At 39.5% G+C, this 19569-nt stretch overlaps 3 protein-coding genes across 6 annotated transcripts in view; 1 reads left to right on the top strand and 2 right to left on the bottom strand.

Moving 5' to 3' along the window:
• Nucleotides 1–5729, bottom strand: part of dcdc2c (doublecortin domain containing 2C) — a 42133-nt gene extending 36404 nt beyond the window's left edge. The window contains exons 1-7 of the mRNA XM_087170281.1: nucleotides 5455–5729; nucleotides 5123–5171; nucleotides 4833–4909; nucleotides 4575–4706; nucleotides 3919–4071; nucleotides 3730–3778; nucleotides 9–141 (exon numbers count right to left, since the gene is read on the bottom strand). Of these exons, the coding sequence (XP_087026407.1) occupies nucleotides 9–141; nucleotides 3730–3778; nucleotides 3919–4071; nucleotides 4575–4706; nucleotides 4833–4909; nucleotides 5123–5171; nucleotides 5455–5729 (868 nt within the window). The remainder of the gene's footprint in view (nucleotides 1–8; nucleotides 142–3729; nucleotides 3779–3918; nucleotides 4072–4574; nucleotides 4707–4832; nucleotides 4910–5122; nucleotides 5172–5454) is intronic.
• A 1376-nt stretch (nucleotides 5730–7105) lies between these two features.
• colec11 (collectin sub-family member 11) lies at nucleotides 7106–11272 on the bottom strand. Of its 3 annotated transcripts, none has more exons than XM_023393726.2 (7): nucleotides 11114–11272; nucleotides 10467–10632; nucleotides 10254–10325; nucleotides 9702–9773; nucleotides 9556–9609; nucleotides 9331–9426; nucleotides 7106–9156 (listed from the first exon to the last, which is right to left on the bottom strand). In XM_023393726.2, the coding sequence occupies exons 2-7, from the start codon at nucleotides 10600–10602 to the stop codon at nucleotides 8747–8749; spliced, it is 840 nt and encodes a 279-aa protein (XP_023249494.1). In that variant the 5' UTR covers nucleotides 10603–10632; nucleotides 11114–11272; the 3' UTR covers nucleotides 7106–8746. The 3 variants fall into 3 exon arrangements, with proteins under 3 accessions (XP_023249494.1, XP_023249496.1, XP_023249495.1); XM_023393728.2 differs by having other exon boundaries at nucleotides 7106–9138; XM_023393727.2 differs by having other exon boundaries at nucleotides 10467–10629; nucleotides 11114–11271.
• Nucleotides 11273–13257: 1985 nt separating this feature from the next.
• The window catches only part of myo6b (myosin VIb), a 36314-nt gene continuing 30002 nt past the window's right edge, over nucleotides 13258–19569 (top strand). For both annotated transcript variants that reach the window (XM_023393791.2, XM_023393790.2), the window contains exons 1-2: nucleotides 13258–13418; nucleotides 17767–17905. In XM_023393791.2, the coding sequence (XP_023249559.1) occupies nucleotides 17789–17905 (117 nt within the window). In that variant the 5' untranslated portion in view covers nucleotides 13258–13418; nucleotides 17767–17788. The remainder of the gene's footprint in view (nucleotides 13419–17766; nucleotides 17906–19569) is intronic.

Raw genomic sequence — 19569 nt, 5'->3', positions numbered from 1 at the left:
TTGCCTACCCCCTGTCGAGAAGAGTACTGGGTTTCTGGACAGCTGCCTCTGTTGTTTGGTTCTCTCTGGCTTGGCTGTGTGTTTCTTCATCTGGCCTCTGGCTGTGTGCTCAAGGTCCTTTCTAAAGCCTGTGTGAGCAAACTACATGGAGAGACAAAAGAGAGGAGAATACAGGCGCACAGATTAAGGCATATTTTCTCAGACTTCTCTGTGATTCATCATCGACTTTTTGCTGTTGTTCTGTAAAGAGGAAGAAGAAAAAAAAGACAAAACACAACGGGGTGAAACTTGTTTCTGTTCTCTTTTCAACGCCTTTTTACATTTTCCATTGACCTCAATTTTTCATGAGTTGATATGCTTTGTAGCTCCCCCGTGACTCCTACTGTATTGAATTCATCTGGTTCCAATACATCCCGTGCACAACCTATCAATCACTAGGGAGTGTGGCAAACTAATCATTTATTGATGAAATGGGGCAGCCATGAATTTCTAACTGCATTTGTCTTATTTATCAAGCCAGATCAAACAATGAAAATCCAAACAAGCTTAAAGGGAAAGGGAGGGAGTCGTAGGGAATAACTTATTCTTCAGCAGTAGACAACAGAAGGTTATTGATGGAGAGGGGATGGAAAAAAAAACAGGCTTGGGAACAGGGTTGCATTGTGGGAGAGTGAAGGAGCAAGAGAGGAAAAGAGAGAAAAAAGAGAGAGAGCAGTGGGGAGAGTTCAGAGTGATGTTCAGACAGCAGGGTACACATCTGAATTAATGCTTCCACAAAAGGCAATTTTCTCCTCACGGGCTCCTCATCCCCTCTGTAGGTAGCAAGGTGAGGTATGTCTCCCTTACAGAGAATGAGAGACACAGACACAGAGAGCAGGAGAGAGCAGACTTAATGTTTCTTTTCAGCTACAGTGCTCTTTACTGCAGCTGCCTGGCTGGATCCCTGGGCTGGCTCGGGGGATAATGTAGTGATCTCAGGCTTCCACCAGAATACACTTCTGGCAATGGTGTTTGCAAGCTCACTAACATGGAGTCTGGGGAATAACCACGTTGTTTCTTCACTTGCTTGCTTTCTTTAATGCAGAGGCAAAGTCTGTTGATATTCTTTTGAATTTCTACAGCCGTTGGTGGGCCGAGGGAGAGAAATAAAACAACAAAAGAAGAGTGAAGTTTGCCTAGTATATTCAGTGATGGGGAGTTGAAACAGAGTTCACATTCTAGTGCTGTAGTGTCCACAACCACACAAGATCAAAGACAGAAGAGCAGTGGCACTGTCGCAGTGGTAAGCTGTTAATTCAGTTTCATAACCTCAATTCATCTGTGAGTGATGTGAAACAACTTCATGCTGAAGTTCAGAATCAACATAAATCTGGGCAGTCAAAAACTGAACAGCTTGTTTTCCACATTTACAGGCTGGTGGTGAGATGCAAATACATGCTTATTTAAATCAACAAAGTTAAATCAAGACCGTCTCACTCTGGGAGGAGAAAGCAGAGGACGAGGGGTGCTGCAGAGCCAGGAGAGTACAGTACAAGAAGCAGCACAACTGGAAACACAGCAATGGAAAAGCTGAGGTCATCTCCCCTCTCATTCTGCATTACATATCTACAGTACCGTGTCCTGTGGGAGCAGACAACTGTGTGTATCAGGAGGCCCCAGAGAGAGAGAGACAGGGAGAGAAAGAGAGTGCTAGAGTCAGTGTGAGAGGGGCTCAGGGGGACCGAGCAGCAAGTAATCTGTAGCCCTCTCAAGTGGCAGAGAACAGGAGTCAACAAGAGGACACTGTGATATGATAGCCAGGGGAAAACAGGGGTCCCAACCAATTGGACCGACCAGCCTCCAGCCATACTGGCTGTGGTATCAGTAGGAGCCACTCCCAAGGCCAGGTCTTCAGTTGAGCAGACATGCTGGCAGCAGCGAGGGGGTATAGTTTTCCACGGGGCATTGCTACTTCCCCTAACCAATGAGATCATCCAAGAAAAGCAGAGAAATGGGGAACAGCAGCAAGTCATTGCTGATGTCAGAGAGTGCTGCTCTTGAAGGTTTAGTCAGACTTTCTGGGCTATTTTCACAGGATGCTTCGTGTAAAGAACAATTGCACTCATTATGATTACTGTACTTTGCTTTGATGCACACCATTATTCTTTCTCTTTGTCTCTTTGCATTCCTCTCTCCCCTATTAATCTTCTCTTTCTGCTATGTCTACCCCAAAACGTTCTACCTCATCATGTCTGTGAACACCTAACTCAGCATATATGCTTGCCTCCGATGGGAACATGGTATGCTGGAGAGTTTCAAAATTACACTCTGCAGAGCCGTCAGTTTAGACTTCAGTAGTTGCTCCAGACCAGCTGTCCCATTCAGCAGTGCAGAAACGCTCTGCCGCCGGTGCAGACAGGACAGGACAGGACAGACACCATTACTGTACAGTGAGGTGGCAAGAGCAAGGTTACATTTTACACAGCCTCACTGGGCATGTTTAAATTATCTTTTTAAAGGCATTTCTAACCAGACTGCTGTTGTTTTGTGAGGTCAAACTGAAATTAATGGCAGACATGACCCTATAAATGTATGTATAATAAGTAAGCTAAACAACTGACAGATCAAGACAGAGTGGGCAATATTTGTCACATGTATCTTTCCCCTCTGAAAGGTCCTTATTAACTGGTCAGATCATGTTTACAAATTCATGAGGGATGAGACGAAGAGGCAAGGGGAGTAAAATGCGGCAGCATCATGTCTTGTGAATGACTAATACTACAATGAGCTGGTGGATGCAAAATGCACCCATAGCTCTGTCTCTGTCTCCACCTCATGGTACTGTGTGAAATGGCAAATGCTATGGTCTTCTTGTTTCACATTTTCTTACCTAATGTGTTCGGACTGAACCTTAGCTAAGCAAAGTTTGATAACAGTGTGGTTTTCCAGCTTTTGTTTTATGCCTGGATATGTTTAATGGGCTCAAGAAATTCTACAAATAAGCCATGGCAGTTAAACTGATATAAATTACTAATAAATATTCATGTTTTTTCTAAATGTAATATAAGTCAAACACATATACAGCTAGAGATAAGGTTATGGTTATTTTTCTCCATCTGTAAAAATTGGCATCTGCCACAGCATTGTCATCTTTCATGGTTAGAAAAATCAGATGTCAGACACATCTCTCACAGGGGGCCCCATCTCTACCTCAACCTGCTGAGTGGGCATATTCTCATCTTCACTGTGTGATCTGGTGTTCATCTCGGGCCCACAGCAGCGCAATCCTCACATGGATTCAAAGCATTTCACTGTCTACTTAATCACAATACAAATTGTCCCGGTTCTGGTTTGAATAAGAGATTTTTTTTTGTTTTCAGTCAGTGAAGTCCCCCTGGTGCATATGATCTGTCTATGAAGCTCACTGCACTTGATCAAGTGGGCCAGACTGTCTCTGTGGGGATTACCCATCAAAGTGGAAAGCAACGGTAACTCAATGCCTCCTGCAGACAGTGATTGATGATAGCACTGTTTCATAACGAATTACACCCCCACAACAAGTCTCACATGTGGGAAATGTTAATTGAAATGCTGTGTGTGCAAAGATACGCTTTTCCACTGTGATACTACCAAGGTGTTACAACAATAAACTAGGGCGAAATTAGGAAAAAATGTAACAGTTTGGCATGCTGCAAGAACATGAACAACCAGATGGCAAACTGCACCCAATTCTAAAGCAGCTGTACTCACCGCATCCTTTGCATGTCTTGTCTTTCTAATAGGAGGCAGGATGTCTTGGCTGCAGGGAAGACAAAGGGAAACCAAACCTGACAAACAAATTTTCTCTTTCCTTTTTACATCAATACCAGGAACCCAGTGCTTATTTGATTTGGGTAAATCAAAACTTATGTCACTGACTAAAAGTCATAGGTCTCATACTTTTCGACTGTGTTGTTCTCCAAGATTAAATCCCTATGGACCCACTGGTCATATGGGAGAGCTTTAAACTTTTCTGCACCAACTGCAACATAGTGCTGGTTCTTCTCCAGTTCAGTGGAACCGCAGACAGGATCTCCCTCTAATGTGCAAAGCCTGGGAAGTCAAGTAAAGAAATAGCACAAATTTGAGCAATGTATTGTGGCTGTTTCATCTAAATTTATAAATATATAAGCACGTTTTCAAATATCCATCAAAGCAGATATTGCCTAACAAGCACTTTTGGATGAATTCCAGTGAGCACACCACAACCTAATATGGCCCCAATCACTAATTAATTCGAAAAGTCGTTCCACTCTGCTAAATGCATTTAAACTGACGGGAAAACCTCCACTAATCTTGCTTCTTTCATCTGTGTTAGAGAAGCTGACTCTTTGGAATCATGTACACCATTTTTTTTAAAAACTACATTTATTTGAAAACATAATGAAGGACAGTATATTACAGTATATTTGGAAAAAAGACGTACAAACCTTAAAATATGTATATTTAAAGTCAGGGTCTATCTTTCTAATGCAGAGGAAGTACAGGTAATATCTTTGCTTGCCAATCATTGGGACATGACTAACTTAATACAATGTACTGATGTCAGACATTACCTGTACACAGCACCTGTACGAAGATGCACTTTATCTGTCACCATGGCTAAAACATTTTCCCAGTTTCTGAGAGTGTACTTTGGGATCCGTATTCGAGTTGGAGGCACCAAAACATCTCCGTTGGTAAAGACACTGTGAAACACAACAATATATAGGACACAGAAAAAACAATGGTTTCTGTCATTGCATGGCACAACAAAGAACATTACCCTTTTAAATTGTGGATAACTTTATATCCAGCTTTAAATCATCACTCACTTTATTGTGCAAGACTCATCAGTAGTTCTCCTCCAGCGAGCAGAAGCTACTATTCTGCTGTGAACAACAGGCCGGATCTGGAAATTTTATAAATAAGGAATAAGGCATTTTTAAGTGTTTGGCTCAAACTCTGACTTTTGTGTTATCGTCTCTGTTTGGTCCCAATTACCTCTTTCTAAAAAACACCCTAATCATATGGTCACACATAATGATACAGCACCTGAAAATAAATGTTAAACTTAATTTAATTATTTTCAATATAAATGATCAAACACAAAAAGCAGTCTTACCTGTTCTTTCTTCTTATTCTCTGGTTTCTTGGTTGTTATCTCACAATAGCTGGAGGACATTAAAAAATCATGTAAATGACTCAAACCAAGGCTTCAGTTGCTAACATATACAGTTACTGATGGTCTAAAAAGATAGACAAAACCATCCCTAGACTAAATAATGCAAGTTCAAATAAAAAACTTACCTGTAAGAAACTGTTTTTACAGCTGAAGGTTGACTAAATAGTGATTTAGAATTTATGCTAATTGGACAACGAATATTGGTCGAGAAGACAGCACAGTAAATCGAAATGCATACTTTATTTAATGGTACCTTACAGCACGATACCTACTCCAGCTTTTTGAACTGCTCATTTCCGGCTGCAACGTATACACTCCCGTGATTCAAGTCGTCCAAACGCTTAACTTTGTGGCCCTGTGCAGGTGTGTACAGCCTCCTCACGGCGCCAAACGGAGCTTCAATACCTCTGGTCAAAGAGGTCAAAAAACTCTCAAAGGTTGACACCTGCCGCGGATTCACAACTATTTTCCTTCCGGGGAAGAAAGCGTCTCCGTTCCTGTAGACAGTTATTGTTTTTGTTGCTGGCAAATCACTTCTCCCTGACATACTTAGCTAGCTAACACGAAGCAGTTTTTAAAAAAAACAAAGAATAATGGCGCTTGGTGTCAATAGTAAATGTGTCAGTGGCAGGTGTGTTGAGTCTCCGGAGACGTAACTGGAGATAGAATCTGATAACGGAATCCAATTCTTCCACATGAGAGGTGCACTATCCAGAAACCTATCCTCCGTGTTGTTTGCTAGCTTCTTGCTTTGGTGCGTAGCCAAAGCTTACTTGGTGTTTGATTCCAAAACGTAAGTGTTTCCAAGGCAACCAGCCTCCAGAAAAACAATATTTATTTATCATTAGTAGTAACGTTAACATCAGCAGCTTAAAGATGACCACAAATGTAGGCCCATATCAGATATAGGCAATATTAAGTTGAGATCTGTTATGTAAACAGCTCATTCAAAATAATACTGTATAGTGACTGACGTACCTATGTTAAAATTTCCCATTTCCTTGGTATCTTTGTGATTTTTTTTTCTTTGCTTTCTTTCTTATAACAGGATTTTGGGACGACTTTGTCAGTGGCCTACAGTCCATTTTTCTGTATCTTCTGGGCTACTGGATTTGCATTTAATGAAGCAGATTCATCAGTCCTACATGATCTGCATTTTGAAGAATGACTTAAGACTCATGTGCTGGAACATGGGGTGAGTTTTGCATTGCAACATAAACAAGCCGAAGGCCTATTGTAAAGTTGCAATCATTCATTTTGACCATTTGGGAACATAAAGACTTAATCACTCTTTGCATTCATCACAAACTAGCATGCCTTTCCAAATTTTTTTTAACAAGTTAAATTTGAGTTATATCTTATGAGCACAAGTTAAAACATTACTACTGCAAGACAAATTTGATGTTTCCATGGTAGATATAGAAGTGGCTAGAACATCCAATGCAGTGTTTTTTTCCCCTTATTTTCATGCACTGTCGCCATATCTCCCATTCACAGACCTTTTCTTCAGCACAGATTATCTGCCAGTCCACTGTTAGACAGAGCTGTCCAAATTGTTTACCACAAAGGTAACCAGAGATTGCACCAACAATGGCACCTAATTGGTTTAGGCCAGACAAGTCCTGGTCAATTAAATGCATAATTCATCTCAGCATTAATTATTCATTTCTTAAGGGACCGGTGCTGTGCTTTATTAGGAGAACTGCATCATGCATATTCAAATTCTTCTTCTTAGTGGTGCAATATTATCTCAGCTGGGATGCCCATCCCAAAAAACAATAACAGCAGGGGCTGTAAGACAACTTCTATTAATCACACAACTAAACCATTGAGGATTTTCAAAGAAGAAAATGTCATACTAACCCACAGTGTGTAATGTCTTGTTTTTGTCATTCACCAAACATTACACTGTCAAACAATTAACAAGTGTAATTAATTTATTATTATTGTCAACCCTCTTGTGTTTAGATGATACATTATTTTTTAATTATAGTCATGTCACAGAAAAACTGCCCGTGTTAATTTATCTTAGTACACCAATCAAGACTGCAGTGTGTTAAGTCCCCACCATCAGATTCAATTCACTGCCTAAGATAGATTTCAACATTTTTTCTTAGCAATATTAATATAGAAAAATCTCCAACAATTGAGTCCAAATAAATATCCCATTTAAAGCATCACAGTTAAATCTGATGTGTAGATTAAAATCTATATGTGCTGTTTCTTTTAGTGATATTCCTCCAGCGCATCTGACATGCAATGTGTGGTTTCCCAAAGAGATGACTCCTGTGTCTTGTCAAGTGGAGGATCAGGGAGCTGCAGTGGGAGAGTTTCCGTTGACACTCTTAAAGGTCAGTCCCACCCATTTTTAAAAAATCTAATTTTTTACAGTCTGTAATCACTGCTTCCCACCGTTGGTAAGACAGAAATTGTGAACATGCACTATTTAAAGCGAGAAACTGGAATGTGGATGTTTTAAGATGTGAGGTCACTCGAGTTATTGCATCCAAAGAATGTTTGCATACTACAGAGGGTGGTCTTATCTGTTGACAGAGGGTTAGGGTTTGGGAATACAGTATAAACATGTTTTCATGGTTTAACATTTACACAGTATAACTTGGTTAAGCAGAAATAACATCACATACACAGTATTTTTTCAATACCACATAACAGTTTTAAGAACTCCACTCCACCAGAGGTCCAAGCTCAACATTCACTTTTACATCATGGTTTTTTATCCTAGATAGCAACAGTTTGTGTAGATACTTTTTTAAAAAGCACAATAGGCCTTTTCACAGAAGAAATTTTACCATGTCACATGTCACCATGGAGCAGCCAAAACTACAAAACATACATCCCATTTGAAGAGACCATTACAGTGCAGTTCAGTTTTTATGCACTGGGTGGAGGCTGTGTTACACTAGCTCAGGATTCGGTTCAAAGCACAGTTCCACCCATAAGTTTAGTCAGCTCAGTGGCAGAAAATAATTATTAGACACCGTCTCTTTTTTAAATTACTAGTGAATGTTTATTGTACAACAACCTCCACATAATTTATTATATGAATACGAATATGAACATACAATGCATGGTATATTCAATTTCTCTGATTAAAAGCACTCAACTGGAACCAAAATCGTTCTTTTAATTTCATATTTCCCACAAAATCTACAGCCCCTCTGCATTTGCTCATTTGCCTTGTTTGTTGATGGCACTGTAGCAAATATTGCTCAGTGGATACTTTGCATAACAAAAACTCAGTATATTACCTTGCATACTGTCAGGAACATTAATGAGTCACAGAGTATGAGATTAAGGGTGCACTTAAAATGAGTAAGATTCTAACACAAAGAACAAACTTGTTGGTTGTTGTGTGAATTAAGAAAATAAATAGCTTGTAATGCTTGTAAGGGAAGAAAAGAAAATATGAGTTTGCACAACTTAGATGTCATTTTTTCCTCATATTTACAGATAGAAGGTATCGCACAAACACAGTGAACGCGTCTAACTTTTGTTCCATTATATTTATCAAATCTTTTAGCAGCTGTTCGCTAAGGACTCCACTCAGATACTGTCCTTGTCAAATTCACAGACAAAATACATGGTAGGGTGGCACGCCACATCAGTCCACTCCCCAGAGGCCACCATCTCAACACAGTCCTCATCATCATAGGCGTTGTTTGGCTCTCCTTTCCTCCATTTGCTGAAAGTGGTCATTGGAGAGCGATCCACGTAGGTGAAAACACCCTCCCGGTCCAGGTCATGAATGCCAATGTAGACTCTGCTCAGGCCTGTTTCGGTAATGTACCCCGCAATGGCAGTGTTGGCTCCCTCATCCTTGGGCATGGCCAGGTGCCCTCCCCTCATCTGACAGTAGACCTCAGCGTCGGAGTAGCGTTTCTCCTCCTTCACCAACAGATAGACTTTACTGTCTGTCTCTTTTATGCCAGCAACAGCTGCAGGGGAGGGCAGTGCTGAAAAATGAGCACTTGTATTTCTATAAATTTCACATTGACATGCCCAGCATTTGCAGTACTTTGAGGAGAAGAAGTGAAGCAATAGCAAGGATACAGGAAGTCAAACAAGAAGAACGCAAGTGCTTCTTTTTTTTTTTCTTTCTTTTTTTTTAAAGAATGCAAAGATCATACCATTTTTAATGAACTTCAGTTCTGAGGAAAGTTGGGCCACGAGAATGTCCATTTCTCCAATCATCTTTCTCATCGGTGTGCACTCACACGGGATACCTGATAAGGCAAAAATATGGAGGATTACGACATCATCGACACAATTCATTCTAAAATTTCACCAAATATTCGTGTTTAAACCTTAAACAGTCTGTTTGACAAACTAAATAAGATGATAAAATATCTCACCTGGCTCTCCATCAGGGCCCCTTGGACCTGGATCCCCACTGTCTCCTTTTACCCCTGAGATATAAAATGTAATTATTCATAAAACACAAAATATACTATACTTAATTCTCAAACAACTGAACTATATTTGTACATTCTATATTAACCTTTCATTCCACTTGGGCCCACTTTTCCATAACGTCCCATAATTCCTTTCTGTCCTTTAAGCCCAGGTTGCCCTGAAAAAAAGTAATTGTAACCGAAATATTTAAAAAGAAAAACATGCATTTCTTGTGCACCTTAAAAGACCACAAATTAAAGTTAATGAAAAAATAACTGAAATTCTCAAACGACAATTTACTTCCACTATGGTAGGTTAATTAAAACGATGAGTCTGTGTAATCTCCTATAAAAGCATGAGAACACCCTCCACTCCTCATTAAGGTCTTCAGTAAACACTTGTCCGCAGCAGTGGATTGTGCAGATCATTTCTCCTCCAACCTCTCACCCACATGTAAACACTTGGCCATCTCTGGATGGCCTGTTAGTGATGTAACAGCACATTATCAGCCTGAGCAATGTGATCTTTACCCTAGTTCTTTTTTTTCAGCTTATTGCATATTGTTAAAAACAAAAAAAACAAAAAAATTATACGCATAAGCATGTGTGTATGGTAAATGTTTTCGCATCTTCCCTTATTGCGAGTGCAAAAACTATACCAATCTCTCCAGGAGGGCCAACTCTTCCCGGTCTCCCTGGTGCTCCTTTTTGTCCTTTCTCTCCTGGTTCTCCTTTTGCAGAAAAAGATCGAAAAAAAATAATCATAAAATATGGAAATAGATTCTATTTTTGTTCAGTTTGTTGTGTGTGTGTTTGTGTGTGTGTGTGTGTGTGTGTGTGTGTGTGTGTGTATGTGTGTGTGTGTGGCATGCCTTTGAGTCCAGGGACAAGGATCTGAACAGTGCAGGGCTCCTCTGCCAAGTCCTGCCCATAAGATGTCTGTATTGTTAAAAAACTCAACATCACAGACATTAGTACCATTGGTAGTAACAGCTTCCCTCCTCTCATTCTTCTACATGGGTTGGTTAGTAGGCTCTACTGGAGAGACGAGGGAGATTAAGAAAATATGAATGATTAAGAGTCATTCACAACCAAGAATTTCACCGCTGATGTAGTGGAATCCGGAGTAAACATTTGTTTCAGAAGCGAAGCAGTAATGCAACCTAAACCCATAACATATTAGCATACACCTGTTGTCCATTACTTTCAGCATTTATTTTGTAAATACCCCCCAAAAAATGTATTAACATTCACCACACATATGAAGCCACAGAGAGTAGCTTAATAATGAGGAAAAACATTGCTTTAAACTAATTCATACTCATCTACTAGATCAATTAATGGTAGAAACAGCTGTTCACAAAGCACATGGAAGTCGCACCCAGAGTCATATTTGCCAAGACCAAAGACATATTCCGCTTCATTTAGATAATCTTTGTAATATCAATAACTCTTGAGTGAAAACGATAGTTAGAAAGGAGTAAACAGTATACTGAATTTAAGAATATGGATGGCCTACCTGTAGATGAACTTTCCAGACAGAGGGGAAAAGAACTGCCAGCTTGCAAAGACTTGCAGGAGCTTTGAACGATGGTGGTACTACAGAAACATTTCATATCCTTGCACAGGCACCACAGAATGTGTGTGATAGGACATTCGTAAACAGTTCACAGATAAAGTCCAAAGCAGCTGGGGCTCCACAGATAATTGGCTGGGAAAGTGGTCAAGTGATTGACAGTGGAGGGGCCGGATGAATCCACTGACTTAACTTCTCTGTCAGATGTTTAGAAAAGCAAAAGAAACTTATCAGGTATTTTAAGTTTCAGTTTGTATGGGTTGCCTGAACTTTCTCCACTTTTTCATAAAACTATATCTTATCAGGGCTTGTGTGGCAATGGATAATGCACTACACTGTATTAATGATATGAGTTCTGGTCCTAATGTATTCTTATGGTTTGTGTGATTAAAAACAGCTTTTTTTTCTGTGTGCACCCTAATGCACTATATTTTGTTCAGTGCCACACAGCATATCTGCCATCTTATGTAATTTCTTTTTAATTAAAAATGAATGTAGCCTGAATGGATACACACACATAAAGAAGATTATAATGGTACAAAAGATCTAAACATACTCACGAAAGCACTGATTTTTGCTTTGCAGAGCTTTACAGTGGAAAATGAGAAGTTGTTGCCCAGGCCTCTACAAAAAACTCAAAGGATTTATTCAGGGAGTCAATTTAACATCATGGTTAGTTCTCAATGAGTTGCACTTTGGTGGGTGCTTCAAAGTTTTTGTAATACCATGCCCAAGACTCATTCCATGTCAAGAAATTAGAAATTATGATTTTATATGAATATAAATATATAATAATATATTGGGCTTTTGTCACTGTCATTTCTCTGATGATCAATTCTCCGGTGCATCCCTTCCCTGCTCTTTACTCTTTACTGCCTCCCTGATTCATAATTGGTTTGGGATTTGGCCGTAGACATGCAGATCTGTTTCTCCCCAATATGGCCACTTGGTGGAGCCATTGTCCATGCAAGTACAGTATAGGATTTAAAAACACAAGCGGTCTGTATCAATTTTTTTTATCCCATTTTATTTGCAATTTATCAGTCAGTAGTACACTGATCCATATATCATGTTATCAAAATAACAAGAAAGATGATATGCTTTAAAAAGAATTCAGTCCCAGTAGCCTATTTGGTAAATAAATAATGCTGCAGTGGTTGTCTGTCTTAGTCTTTACCAGAGTGAAAAATATATGATCAAATTAACAAAATAATGAGATGCACAATTCGTTGTTGTATTGTAGTTGCTGTTAGACTAGGAAAATAAAATGTGTCTGTTACTGACATGTCGCTTATCTTTGTTTTGCATTATTTAGGAAGTCATGCAATTACTAACTTGGACTTAAACTTGTGCACAAAAAATGTCATGTTAATGTTTACATGCTGTCATCTAGTGTCTGTAATGAGATATGGTCCAATAGAGGAGTATCAGATGTCCTAATTAGATTTACAAACCCAGTGGCTGCTCTCAGTGCTGGATTGGGTGTCTCCTTCAAAAATCCCCCCAAAAGTTTTAGATTACCTGCCTTTCAAATATTCATGACTCAAGGCAGCATTTGCTGTCATTTCATTGCAGCCAGTGAAGCATTATGGTGTGGACTGAATTTACTCCATAACTCCAGTTTTACGACGATTAAGCAAAAAGTAATCGACATAAACTGTAAAATAAAAAACCCCTATATTCACACTTTTTTTTAATGATAACAATTTATTGATTTATACTGAATCCTGGAAAGGTGCCAGCAAATGTACCAGCGACTTGTTGCTTTAGATATAATTTCTGCTGCTATATTTCCCCAGATTTTACTCTAAGCATGTTTTTTTTTTTTTTTAATGGATGTTAGATCAACATTATCTTTTTTAATGTTGCTGTGAGGAAAGAATTTGGAAATATGTCTGGATTATAAAATATGTAGATAACCGAAATATAGGCTACCACTGTCCTGATGCTTATTTTTCCTCTGCACTACAGAAAATCTGCTTGACACAGGATCTTACGAGCAGCACTTTAACGGACCGTCAGTAAATGTACAGTCAGGGTGACGTCACCTGTGCTCACCGTAGCGCGAGCGCAGCCTGTCATCCAGACACCCTGCTGCCGCTCTGTCCGGTCCTGTCCTGTCCTGCTCCGGGGTGAAAGAAAGACCAAGAAAGCTGGACTACAGCGACAGCCACACATCCGCATGAGGGACTTAAAATCTGTCACTGTCTCCTCGCACGTACATTTTGCTGTCTGACGGATACGAGTTGTAAGTGTCCCCTCTTTTGTCCAACTTTTACACTTTTCAGCGAACAGCTAGGGTCAGCAACAGCTTCGCGTACTTCGTATTGTCTTTACAGTACCTGACAATTATGGAATGAGTGCATTACTTTAGTTTTCTCTGTATACTAACCAGCAATAATCTTATTTGTTGAATAATTAGCCTTACCCGCATTTGGTGGTGTTTGTTTGCTGTCAGACTCTTCCAGTAGCTACTCCTTATGGCTTATTTATAAGGGGCTTAGTACCGTTAGTCCCTTGTACAGAGGGTGGATATTTGTAAAAATTGAAATAATTATGAGATTATGTTGAACTGACTCTAAAAGCTTCAGGGAGAACTTCTTCTGAACTAGTATATCACAGAAGTATGACTGTTTTGTTCTATAGTAATTAAGTTTAACTGTGCTATGTCTGAAGTGTCCTTATACAAGACTATTAACATGGTTTAATTTGTTTTATTTCACATTTTTCACATTATTTCCCTTGTTTTCATTCAACTGCCTTGTATCTTTTGTATGCCTACATTTACCATCTCTAACATGCTGCCACTGCTTAGCAAAGTCTTCCTACCCTCTTTGAAACTATAAATCTGACTGAATTTTAAAGATGCACCACTGAAAGTGTGACCTGTGTGTACATCTGTCTTGATCCCGTTGCCCTGTAGTCAATGATTTCAATGTCCCTTTTGCCTGGTAGAGAACAGGAAACAAGAGGCAGGAAGCTAGAGGCGTGTTTTTGTGTCCTGCTATGCCTCAGAGCCCCAGTGTCCGTTCTTGTGTGTGTGTGTGTGTGTGTGTGTGTGTGTGTGTATGTTTATGTTTCCTCCTCTTCTGCACTGTAGTTTTCTTTGTGTTTCATGCAGAATGTGACACTTTTCTGATATGCATTGTCCTGCTAACTGATCACTGACTTTTATTTGCTAGGCTTAGCTCTCACTTGAATCGTCTCACCTCTCTGTCTCGATTAGGGTCAAATAGTAAGAGGATTTAAAGCTGCAGAGTCAAAGTTACTCATGAGGTACTGGTCTCAGTTGAGCAGTGAGTGATGCCATCAATTTGTGGTGTAGACTTTTAGGTACAAGGTCATCTCCCTAAGTGATATCCCAGATTGTTCTGAGGTTAGCTTTGAAAAAATGCATGTGGATCCCTTTGCTCTTGGTTCAGTGAGCACTGCTGTATATGATGAGGACAGATCTGTTGTGTATGGAGCCATGTCTGCAGCAGACTGGCACAGATGGGATGCTCTTGATATATGTTAAACAAGCATTAATTTTGTGTTAAGTGTATTCTGATTATTTCTGTTATTATAGCCAGATGTGTGCAGTCATGTAGGCTTGTGTTGTTCATGTGGATTTGAGCTTAGCGTATTTCCTGTGTGGACATAGTGTAACTATACTACAAGTAGGAAATTGTGAGAAAACTGTGTGATTATCAGTCGCCAGTCAAAGGCAGTCTTGAGGATCCCGCTAGCCTTGATCTTATGCTTGAAGGTTGAAGATAAAGGACTGGGAAAGTCTTCTTATCCTCCCTCTTTCTGGTGCATTTATTTATTTTTTAACTCTGCTTACATGTTATGTTTGAATGTGTTTTGAATACGAGAGTGTGCTATGTAAATTCAACATTAATTGCCCTGCAGTTGTAATGTTTGACCATCAAATGAGTACAACTGCAATTTACAACTAGGAATGTGTACAAAGTCGTCTAGGTCTCTGAAAGTTACAGACAGAACCTTTTCACTTGTTACAGCCAACCTTAATCTGTGTTGTTGTCTCCAGCAATAGTGCATTGCACCCTATCAGTGTGAAGACAATTCTTTGGCTCTGCTTTTTACAACCAACAGAGAGGTTCAAGGATCTTCTAGTACAAATTTTGCTGTTATAAAACTAAAAGATTTCATGTACAACCATCTATGAAATGTGCTTCTCAATCAACTGTTTGTGTTCTTTTTGCTCTAGTTTTGGCCTTGACGGTGGGTTGGTGCTTTGATGTGAGGTATCTTCCTCTTGCTCCGCTGTTGGCCTACATAGGGCAAAGGCATCTAGTGTAAACAGGGTATTATTGCTCTAATAATAGATGAGCCATATAATAATAAAGTGAGATAACAACACTCCATTTTTCTCCGGCTGTGGAAGCAGTTTTAACATTCAGCCTGTATTCTCATTTCATAATTATTCCATTAAAGATGTTTCATTTAGATGCAAACCAGGTTTTCATCCGTTTACACGAATATAAATAAGTTGTGATAAATTCTTAGCCTATATTTTGTATATTTGTTTTTTGTATTTTTGTATATGTTTTTCATTAACACAGAATCAAATCATCCCTTTCTTGTTGAAAATTGTAACATACCTATATTATCCTGCACAGAAATAAAGAATTTGTTTATTGGCCGTACAGTAGCTTTCCAACTATTCTAACTTGTGTTTTTATTTTTAATGGGTTTTCCATCTGAGCCTTGTGTTACAAAACCCCTCAAGTGAGTGACAGATGGGAAATTGTAGTTGTGCAGAGAGAAGTCCACAGTGAGCACTTGCCAGATGTAGGTGTATTGACCAGACCTGACATGAGCTTTATAATGTAGCAGTAAAAGTCCAACTGATATTCCTTATTACTGTAACAATCTTTTGTTCAGGAAGAAGGAAATGGTTGACTCATTATACTAAGAATATATCATGCAGCACAAACAAATAAAATATTCATGAATACTATTGAACATAAAATGATGAACAATGCAAGATCATTGTTATCTTTGATTATCTTATCTTGTTATCTAGATTCCAAAGAAAGTAAACAGTCATGGTCACTACAGGTTACCATCTCCAGTCCAACACTGTGCTGCTTTGATGTACCTGTTGGATGTACTTTGAGTGCTCGTTGAAGGCTGCATCAGCAGTTTCTAGCGACTATCCTGTCGGACATTTGACCTCAATCCCTGAAGCTAATTGGATTCTTGAGCAAAACGTCAGCACTTTTGCTTTGAAGAACTGTGGTTGTAGGATTAACTGTCAAGAACCGTTAATGAGACACACATGAAGACCCGGCTTTCATATTTGGCTGATGATGTTTTGAGATTGTCAACACAAGATTCAGGCAGAATATTGCAACAGGGACAAACTGCTGTTGTCAAGTGCAGAATCAAGTCTTGCAGTTTTGTTACATGGCTGAGCTGTGAGTTTTAGCAAAAACAGCAATTCTTAAAATACCCAACCTGCAGTACGTTTTGCCTCAGACATTTAAATTATGCCAACAACTAAATTGAACAGATTTACCTACTTTCCTTCTAGTGAGTGAAGTTGTCTGTGTTTGCTGTGACTTAAAATAACGACACTCAGCTCTACGCTTTAAAAATGGGCTGTCTGTGTATAAGTGCATAAGTCAGTATGCAGAAACTACTTTACTAATCCCCATAATTGTTCTTACTTAACCAAACAGTGACCAGTATGGGCACAAAGTAGATTCATATTTTGGTAGCATAGCCTCTGGTTTTGCTGCTTTAGCTCAGACACTTCAGAGTTCAAATACAGACTGACAGACCTGAGAGGCTCAGGTCTGTCAGTCTGGGCAGTTTATGTGAGGTCACTTGAGGTAGCATTGTCCTCACTCGGGATTGCATCCCTCAGGAGAAGCCTTCAGTCATGTTCCAGTGGGAAATCCTCCCTTAAAAGATCAGTAGGAGGAATAACAGGTTAATGGAAAGCAAAACAGACAGGTCCCAATCACATCATGCAAATAACTGAAAAAAGCCTTTGTAGATCAATTTGATCATGAATTTTATTCTCATCTTTGGCTTTGTGGGATTTCACTTAAGGTTCTATAAGTCATATCTAGCTGCTTTGATATTAGTCTCCTTGTCAAGTAAAAGATTTAGTTCATAGCTAAATATTATTGTTTTAAAACATGTTTTAATGACTTATCGGGTTCAGCAAAGACTGTGAATGGAAAGACTTTGAAATTACAATTTGAAGGGATACAGGAAATTGCTGCCATGCAAATAAGAAGTAGGTGGTCAACAGAAAAAAACAAAGAATGTCAACAAAAACAGTGACACTGAAAAAATTATCTTCTCAGTCTTTAAATTAGCAATTCTGATTTCATTTTTCTTTTTCACCTACGTAGCTGTGAAGAAAAAGTGAAATACATATTGTGTAGCCACACAAGCCTTGGGGAACAGGCAATAGAAGCAACTCTAAAGCAAATTCAGTTTGTTTGAAACTTCAGTAAAAAATGCAAAACTGTGCACTGTACTTTGCATAATTATTTTAAGCCACATATGTGCTTTCCTTTACGTATGTTGCCTCTTTTCCATTTTCTGTCTCCTTCCTGCTCCTGGTTGTGTAGCCGTGCTGACTGGAGGTAAGCCATGGAGGATGGGAAGCCAGTATGGGCGCCCCACCCTACCGACGGGTTCCAGCTAGGCATGATCGTTGACATAGGAGCCAACACGCTCACCATAGAGCCACTGAACCAGAAGGGCAAGGTGGGTCTTCACATACAAACGCACAGGCACATACACACACGCCAGCTTTCCATTTACAGGCAGCTGAGAAATGGGTGAGGGGCTGAGGTAATAGTAGTGTTGGTGCTTGTTTTCCTTTTACGTGGCTCTGCAAGTTGATGTGAGAATTGCACATAAACTGCTTGTTGTTTGCCTTAATCCCAAGAGGGTCATCACCACATATAGAAATGCATTTATTCAAAAGTTCATGAAAAAATTTCAAAACCATGTGTATGAAATGAAAACTTATATTTTCTGTAATTTCATTGCTGTCTGTTGTAAGTGTGATCTCAGTTAGAAAGGCGTTAGCACAACAATATGTAAAATGTGAGAAACATGAGAGACCACAGGTACAGTGGCATGAATAAATAAAGAGAGCAGCAGCAGGTGTGCTGATAGTGTTGCCTGGAGGGAGAGCGGCTCATTAGGAGGTAAAGGCCACCTGTTACACCTGAGCCGTCACGTGTCCCGAGCAAGCAGGCCTCTGATGTTTACAACGGACATGCACTGTAGCATTTACCTCTGCATTTGTTATGTTTGAAGTGTTCTCATCACAGCTAGTGCAAAGACCTTTCTGACATCCGACATTTTGGCTTGTTAGAGTAGCCAAAGCACAGGTGCATCTGATAGCATTTCATTTTAGTGTCCCATAAGTCATGACGGTGTGACATTGAGCCTGCATGCACAACACCAGGGCCCTGAAACTGAAGCAGCTAAGCGCAATTCAGCCATAATTTAACAACAAAGTTTATTATTTACACCTCTGCTTTTCCCTCGTCTGTCATGTCGATATGTTGCATGCTCAACACCAGGGCCTTGGTACTGGTACAGCTAAATGGAATATATTCATCTTTTTGTATTCATGTCATGAGTTATATCTGTGTTTGAACAAAACTAAGTTTTATAGCTTATACAAATGCAGTCAGAAAACCTCATGTTTGCATTGGGGTGCAGTCTCACCTTTTTTGAGAATTATTTTTAAATTTTTCTGAAGGTTTAAAACCGATACTCTATTTCATTCAAATGTCAAGAAAAACCAAAACACCTGTGGAATCAGAGATGAATTGCACACAAGGTATTATCTAACCCCACTGACAGATAACTGCATAATATTAAGACTCTGTGCTCCACTGAATGACTCACAAATAAGATGAATATTACACTCAGCTTGATAAGATTTTAACTAGTTTCAAGTGAACCTCACTTGGAAAAGCTTTGAATGATTATTATCAGTTTATGCCCTATTGCAAGGCAGAAACTCTGTTTCATTCACTGAGGGAATGAAAGGCCCATTGAGCGTGTTTTTTACTGCGGTGTTGAACTCATTAGTGCCTCAGTTCTGTGCATGGCCCTCAGCCTGGCTGCCTCTTCTTCTTTGTCAATTTTATTGGTTAGACATTTCTCACATGGTTGCTATTGTGGACGGGCATATCCAGATTGAGCCAAGGTACTGTAGCAGACACACAAAGCAGATTCTGTTTATGCTAACAAGCTGTTGGTGGTAATAAACCATGCATCGTAGCTCAGACTGGGTCAGAATTACACACACACACACACACACACACACACACACACACACACACACACACACACACACACACTCCAGCAGTGGTATTGATATAGGGAGTGCAATGAATATGTAAATG

Source organism: Seriola lalandi, unplaced genomic scaffold (assembly GCF_002814215.2).
Source record: "Seriola lalandi dorsalis isolate HSWRI2012SDOR001 ecotype SW California unplaced genomic scaffold, Sedor1 jcf7180002054942, whole genome shotgun sequence".
In the NCBI taxonomy this organism is placed as follows: Eukaryota; Metazoa; Chordata; class Actinopteri; order Carangiformes; family Carangidae; genus Seriola; species Seriola lalandi.
The sequence above is the reverse complement of the archived record's forward strand: the minus strand, read 5'-3'. Positions and strand labels throughout refer to the sequence as shown.